At 37.9% G+C, this 7,500-nt stretch overlaps 2 protein-coding genes across 3 annotated transcripts in view; one reads left to right on the top strand and one right to left on the bottom strand.

The window, feature by feature from the left end:
- Nucleotides 1-1,142: 1,142 nt before the first annotated feature.
- shld2 (shieldin complex subunit 2) overlaps nucleotides 1,143-7,500 on the bottom strand; it is a 13,057-nt gene continuing 6,699 nt past the window's right edge. The window contains exons 9-12 of one of the 2 annotated variants that reach the window (XM_087803393.1): nucleotides 7,416-7,500; nucleotides 5,117-5,232; nucleotides 4,840-5,050; nucleotides 1,143-2,580 (exon numbers count right to left, since the gene is read on the bottom strand). The exon at nucleotides 7,416-7,500 is cut by the window's right edge and continues 150 nt beyond it. In XM_087803393.1, the coding sequence (XP_087659519.1) occupies nucleotides 4,869-5,050; nucleotides 5,117-5,232; nucleotides 7,416-7,500 (383 nt within the window). In that variant the 3' untranslated portion in view covers nucleotides 1,143-2,580; nucleotides 4,840-4,868. The remainder of the gene's footprint in view (nucleotides 2,581-4,839; nucleotides 5,051-5,116; nucleotides 5,233-7,415) is intronic. The other variant, XM_087803394.1, reaches the window with a different exon arrangement.
- LOC148069042 (uncharacterized) lies at nucleotides 2,485-3,779 on the top strand. Its single transcript, XM_087803396.1, has 3 exons — nucleotides 2,485-2,596; nucleotides 2,747-3,082; nucleotides 3,156-3,779. Exons 1-3 carry the CDS (start codon nucleotides 2,569-2,571, stop codon nucleotides 3,191-3,193), a joined length of 402 nt encoding a protein of 133 aa, XP_087659522.1. The 5' UTR covers nucleotides 2,485-2,568; the 3' UTR covers nucleotides 3,194-3,779.

The following is a 7,500-nucleotide window of genomic DNA, read 5'->3' as shown; positions in this document are numbered from 1 at the left end:
CAAAACACGCTGACTAGTAGAAGTATTGAACGGGGGGGGGGGGATTCTGCACCAAAATATGGATGTTTTTGGGAACAGTGTGTGAGTATGGAGGTCGTACGTGGAACCAGTTATTTGTTAAAACATTGTGACTCGACTGATGAGGACTTGACTGTGTCGTCTCTGAGAAGAGTTTGTTGACAAGACGTTTTCCATGGAGTTTTATACTTAAAAGAAGAAGAAAAATCGAAACATTTCTCATCAAGTCCTTCTTATCTGAAATCCTTAATGCTCAATATCTGTCTCCTGGAGTTCGTTCTGCTGCCACAAACGCTGGAGCAACTTGAAACAGAAATTGGTGATTCACTGACACGCATGTTTGTTCCAGAGAACAAAGTGAATGATCTTGTGGACGATGCTATGGATGGAATTACTGGAAAAGAAAAGGAAGAAGACAAGGATGAGAAGAACGGCATTTTCGATCAAGGTAAGAGACGACTTCACACTGATGTCAGGATCAGAAACCTTTATTTCCAGGGTTGTATTCACTCCATTTTATCATGTGGTGGCAGTTCAGAACAAAAGAATGACATAAGATAACACACATAATGAGAAACATGTGAGAGTTCCGGTGACGAAGCTGGTGTTAAGTTTGTCTTCTTGTTTTGGTCCAAAGTGACAAATGTTTTCGAGGGAATTGGTGGAAAAAAGGAGGAAGAAGACAAAAAGAATGACATGGCGATGAACCTGGTCCAAAAAGGTAAGAGACGACTTCACATTGATGTCAGGATCAGAAACCTTTATTTCTAGTCTTGTATTCACTCCATTTTATCATGTGGTGGCAGTTCAGAACAAAAGAATGACATAAGATAATACACATAATGAGAAACATGTAAGAGTTCTGGAGACGAAGCTGGTGCTAAGTTTGTCTTCTTGTTTTGTTCCAGGTCTGGAATTTGCAAAAGACCAGTTCCAGGAAGAAGATAAAGGACCAAATGTGTCATCAATGTTGTCAAACATCTTCAAATAAAGATTGAACTTTCAATGTAAAACTGTCGTCAATTGATTCGATCTCCACTTGTACATTCGTTTTTTTAAGGTTTTATTTTTGAAGTTAGGACCATAAAGCTTTTGTTGTGATTTTTGTGTTTCTCAATATAAAACTGTGAAGGCGACAAAGTTGTTTTACAATCTACATGTTTCTATTAACATGTGTTTTATCCATTCACCAGCTCAATAACATTAGTTATGTACATAACATATATGTACATAACTAATGTACTTTGAAAGAGGTTATTTAACTGCTGAGTCACTTATTCATTCCCACATTATAAAATGAAAGTGAAGAAACAAACTTGTTATGATAATTAAAACTTCACATTCCACATAAAAATAAAAAACATTTAAAACACATGAATAGATAAACATTTTGCAGCTTTTAGAGGAACAAGAAAATGACTCACAGACGTTGATTACATCATTACAGATAAACCCAACAAGGACAAAACAAAGCAGCAATAAGTTTATTTTCAAACATTTAAAAAACTTGAAATTCTTTTTCATATAGTCCCATAAATAACTACCTAGCACAGGTTTTACCTTTTAAATAAAACAAAACATTTTTAAAACTAAATCAGAATCATAAACTTTCAGAATATAAAAGTAAGATCCGATGGTTGCGAGCTGGTTTTAAAAATCTGTTATCATGAGTCAATAAAAATGAAGGATTTGAGAGTACTTTCTGTAATTGTACTTCCTGGAGTACTGCGAAGATTGATGACCAAAAAACATATTGTAGTAGATGTAACTCTTTTTTGATTTTGTCAATTGCTTTTGTCTATTGTTTTCTGATTTTTATTAATGACAATAGATAGAAAAAAACAGCCCACAGAGTCCGTGATCATCATGTGACCACCAGTGTTTTGCTATGAAGTACTGGGAGACTTTTCAAGGTTTCCAGGAAGATTAAACCACAAACACGACACAAGAGTCTTCAGCTTGGTTCGCCAACAAATATACATACTGTGACCTGGCGACGACAGGTTCCACGTTATAGCAGCTACATTGCTCTGACACTAGGGGGAGCCAAAGACATCCACTTGAGCTTGTGTATTGGTGCTTTAACGAGTAGTGGTTTCGAAACAGAAGAAACATTTGTATTTGTTACTGTGTGTGTAATTTGATTTTGTTTTCATTTGAGATTACATACGTGTAAGCATGTTTACATATGGTACTATTTGGATTATGTGTTTTAGGGCTTGTATCTGTGCGAGCTTCTTCACACACACTTTTGTTTAGTTAAGTTGTCGTAGAGTGAGTGAGGTCGTCTGGACTCTGGACCATTTAGAAAAGGTTTGCGTCACATGTTACTGTGGGAGCAGCAACATGAGATTTGGGGCGTCTTCGTCACATTCAAGAACAAATGAGTCATTGAAAACCAGATATTTTCGTGCAGCCTGACACACAAATGTTGTGCTCGCACACCTGGCGGAACAGGTTTGTCGGGTCACCTGACCCACTCTAGGCGAGGAGCGCGACACCCGAGAGTCAGTGCGACAGTACGCAGCCGGGCGAGCTTCATCTCTCAACATGGACAAATTCCTGAAAGAAAAAGCTAGTAAGTGGATTTTACATTGTTTACGTTATATTTTAAACCATTTAGTCGACCCCAGGGGTTAATGTTTGATTTACGCTTAACTTATCGACCAGAGAAATCTTTAACCTGTAATATTAAGCGTAACGTTGGCCTTGCCTGTGGTTCCAACAGTGGACTTCATCAAAGACAAGATGACAGACGCCGTGGACGACATGTTCGGCAACAAAGACGACAAGAAGAAGGACGAGGATGACGATGGAGGATTATTCTCGTTCGGAAAGGACAAGGACAAGAAGAAGGACGACGAAGACGATGGAGGATTTTTCTCGTTCGGAAAGGACAAGGACAAGAAGAAGGACGACGATGACGACGGAGGTTTATTCTCGTTCATAAAGGACAAAATCAGAGACGACAAAGATGAAGACGACCGTAATCCCAAGAAGTCAGGGTTCAACGGTTTGTTCAGCGAGCAGGAGGGAGGACCCCCCCAAGGTGGCTCCAACGGAGGTACGTCCAGATCCTTCTCTTGAACTCGCTCGTTTCATTTGATTCATTCTTTCATTTTGTCTTCCGACGACAGATCTGCTGGACGATCTCTACAGTCTCGGCGCAAAATGAAAGTAACTTTGAGGAGCTGACGTCGCTGTGAGCATCAAAAGACTGTTGCAGCATCACGTTTGTTTGTTGTTGTTCGAAGGTTTTAAAAGCTTACGCGTACAAATATTTGACTTGCATAACAGGGAAGTGAGCTGCAGGTCAGACCAGGTGATACAAAATAAAATGAATTTATTTCATTTTAGTTGTGGAAAAACACATTTAAATTCATTTAAAATAGAGGTTTGACTAGTGAGTGGAAGGTGAAGATTTAGTTGTTGAAAGTACAGACAGAAACATGTCAAATATTGAATGTAATAATAAAGGACACAGGCAGTAGGTGGACATTGTCGATGTTACTTGATTTAAATCCATTATATTATCAAAAAGCTTGGTTGTATGTATACAGTGATGCAGAAAATCTGTAGAATATTAAAAAAAACACCTCAAGACAAACTGTGTTATAGGCTTCAAAGCTCAAGTTGGTTTTTCTGTAAAAGAGTTTCAAGCTGGCGCATTATAAATATTTAACATATTTAATATTGATACTATGCTAGCCCAGTACATGCTGCGTTTGTTTTATATACGGAAATAAAGTGTAACTGGATAAGTTTGTTTGTTTTTCTTTTAATTTCTGAAAATATCTTGCATTTTAGACAGAAACGATATCCACTTATACTCCATAAATATCCACTTAAACTCCATAAATATCCACTTAAACTCCATGAATATACACTTAAACTACATGAATATACAGTTAAACGCCATAAATATACACCTAAACTTCAGAAATATACACTTAAACTCCATAAATATACACTTAAACTCAACAAATATACACTTAAACTCAACAAATATACACTTAAACTCCATAAATATACACTAAAACTCCAGAAATATCCACGTAAACTCCAGAAATATACACTTAAACTACATGAATATACACTTAAACTCCAAATATCACACTTAAACTCCATAAATATACACTTAAACTCAACAAATATACACTTAAACTCCATAAATATACACTAAAACTCCAGAAATATGCACGTAAACTCCAGAAATATACACTTAAACTACATGAATATACACTTAAACTCCAAATATCACACTTAAACTCAACAAATATACACTTAAACTCCATAAATATACATTAAAACTCCAGAAATATGCACGTAAACTCCAGAAATATACACTCAAACGTCATAAATATCCACTTAAACTCAACTAATATCACACTTAAACTCCATAAATATACACCTAAACTCAACAAATATACACTTAAACTCCATAAATATACACTCAAACGTCATAAATATCCACTTAAACTCAACTAATATCACACTTAAACTCCATAAATATACACTTAAACTCAACAAATATACACTTAAACTCCATAAATATACACTTTAACTCCATAAATATACACTCAAACGCCACAAATATACACTTTAACTCCATAAATATACACTCAAACGCCACAAATATACACTTAAACTCCAGAAATATACACTTAAACTCCATAAATATACACTTAAACTCCAGAGATATACACTTAAATATAGAGCGATATTAAAATATTGGTGAAATTGAGTGAAACTAGAAACAACATAGCTTAGACCAAGTGTGGCTGGTTAAACAGGTAGTGAAAGGGGCGGAGTCAGACTCACCTAAATGAGGTGCTGCAGGTTCATTAGGGTCACGTGACCCTCGGATCCCCCTGAGGCCGCACGTGAAGCAGCGTGAACTCTTGAGACACGACCACGTTGTTTTCGTCACACATGAAGATGCTCTGAAGTGAAACTGTGAAGGTTTTCTTCGGAAGAACCACGAGGTTCAGGATCTTCTCCGCCGCCGTCCGGAGGTGCTGGTCTGACCCTGCTGTGACCAGGATGTCATGACTTTTGTCATCTCGCTCTTTTACACGAACACGTAAAGTGAGGTCACCTGACTGTTTGTGGATCTTCTGGGGCGAGGTCTCGAGAATCCCCTGCAGTGCAGCCGGAGGGACCTGCACGCATACCTGAGACTGATCCGGTCCGGACAGCATCAACACGGCAGGTCTGAGGAACAGCAACACCTGGTTATCCCGGTTTATTCCAGACATAGCAGCAGAGTTCGGATCCATCACACATGTCATCGGTGTTTGGGAAATAAATGCTATTTTCAAAGTGTGAAAGAAATTGAATGTTTCAACAATTGCTAGAAATCTGCTGCTGCTGTCGTGGAAGAATCGAGCGACGACATGTTGACTAGAACTCTTTCTATTATTAAAATATTAATAAAGTACAAATGGAGCATGAAAAAACGAGGAAAGAATTTAAAGAGTGGGAAAAGATATGTCTCTGTGTGTATCTGTGTGTCTCAGATCGCGTACTTCTGCACTTACACTTAATATTTTAAGTGCAAAAGTGCGTCCCGATGATAATGTAGTGTGCAATGAGCACTCATTTGGTGCACTCAAATGTCCAGAAAATTGAGTGTGGATCGATGCACACTTCAACGTCCTCCATCTTAGTGACGTAGATGAAGCTAAACTGAAGCTAAACTGAAGCTAAACTGAAGCTAAACTGAAGCTAAACTGACGCTAAACCGAAGCTAATCTGAAGCTAAACTGAAGCTAAACTGACGCTAAACTGAAGCTAAACTGAAGCTAAACTGACGCTAAACTGAAGCTAAACTGAAGCTAAACTAAAGCTAACCTGAAGCTAAACAGAAGCTAAACTGAAGCTAAACTGAAGCTAAACCGAAGCTAAACTGAAGCTAAACTGAAGCTAAACTAAAGCTAACCTGAAGCTAAACAGAAGCTAAACTGAAGCTAAACTGAAGCTAAACCGAAGCTATGTCAATGACGACACGTCTTCGGAGCAGATACCGGCGTAAATGTCTCGAGAAAACACTATTTTACCACAAAACAACACAACAACAGTAATAACACAATGAAACACAACTTAATAACTTTGTAGAAAAGTTTCAATTGGAGAAAAGTGTTGTCAAGTGTCAGTGATAGAGTTTCAACGACTGGTTACAATCAGTGTTAAAAAGTAGTAGAAGAAGAAACTGTCGAGTCATTTCCTGTAAGTGTGTAGCAGCAGAGTTTGATTTGAGACAGAACTACACTGTCCTAATTTAAGTGCACTGCCTTACAGTGTACTATAAAGCAGTGCACTTAGAGAAGTGCGCGATTTGAGACACATCACTAGAGACATAGATGACGCTATGTCTAGAGCTACGATGCTAAATGGCTTAAATGTCTCGAGAAAACACTCCTTTTACAACAAAACAACAGTAATAACACAATGAAACACAACTTAATAACTTGTTTCAATTGTAGAAAAGTGTTGTCAAGTGTCAGTGATAGTGTTTCAACGACTGGTTACAATCAGTGTTAAAAAGTAGTAGAAGAAGAAACTGTCGAGTCATTTCCTGTAAGTGTGTAGCAGCAGAGTTTGATTTGAGACAGAACTACACTGGACAAATTTGAGCACTGGGCAAGTAAGTGCACTTTATCACAGTGTACTCTAAAGCAGTGCACTTAGAGAAGTGTGTGGTTTGAGACACATCACTAGAGACATAGATGACGCTACGTCTGGAGCTACGTTGCTAAATGGCGTAAATGTCTCAAGAAAACACTAATTTTTACCACAAAACAACAATAATAACACAATGAAAACACAATGAAACACAACTTAATAACTTGTTTCAATTGTAGAAAAGTGTTGTCAAGTGTCAGTGATAGTGTTTCAACGACTGGTTACAATCAGCGTTAAAAAGTAGTAGAAGAAGAAGCTGTCGAGTCATTTCCTGTTAGTGTGTAGCAGCAGAGTTTGATTTGAGACAGAACTACACTGTCCTAATTTAAGTGCACTGCCTTACAGTGTACTATAAAGCAGTGCACTTAGAGAAGTGCGCGATTTGAGACACATCACTAGAGACATAGATGACGCTACGTCTGGAGCTACGTTGCTTAATGGCTTAAATGTCTCGAGAAAACACTCATTTTACAACAAAACAACAGTAATAACACAATGAAACACAACTTAATAACTTGTTTCAATTGTAGAAAAGTGTTGTCAAGTGTCAGTGATAGTGTTTCAACGACTGGTTACAATCAGTGTTAAAAAGTAGTAGAAGAAGAAACTGTCGAGTCATTTCCTGTAAGTGTGTAGCAGCAGGGTTTGATTTGAGACACAACTACACTGGACAGATTTAAGTGCACTGCCTTACAGTGTACTGTGAGGCTCACCTGTAAAAGGTGCGTATGCAGGTGTAGGGCAGACACGGGTAACACGCTCTGTAGATGTCGTTGGCGTCAGTGTCCAACTCGGCGC

Source organism: Callionymus lyra, chromosome 11 (genome assembly GCF_982586985.1).
Source record: "Callionymus lyra chromosome 11, fCalLyr1.hap1.1, whole genome shotgun sequence".
NCBI lineage: Eukaryota > Metazoa > Chordata > Actinopteri > Syngnathiformes > Callionymidae > Callionymus > Callionymus lyra.
This window is presented reverse-complemented; position numbering and strand designations above follow the sequence as displayed.

What these genes read in the sequence shown, in the direction of transcription:
- LOC148069042 (XM_087803396.1), top strand. Translation starts at nt 2,569, where the DNA reads ATGGACAAATTCCTGAAAGAAAAAGCTA. An exon ending in ATTCCTGAAAGAAAAAGCTA is followed by an intron (nt 2,597 to 2,746) that starts GTAAGTGGATTT and finishes TGGTTCCAACAG; the next exon opens with TGGACTTCATCAAAGACAAG. An exon ending in CCAAGGTGGCTCCAACGGAG is followed by an intron (nt 3,083 to 3,155) that starts GTACGTCCAGAT and finishes TTCCGACGACAG; the next exon opens with ATCTGCTGGACGATCTCTAC.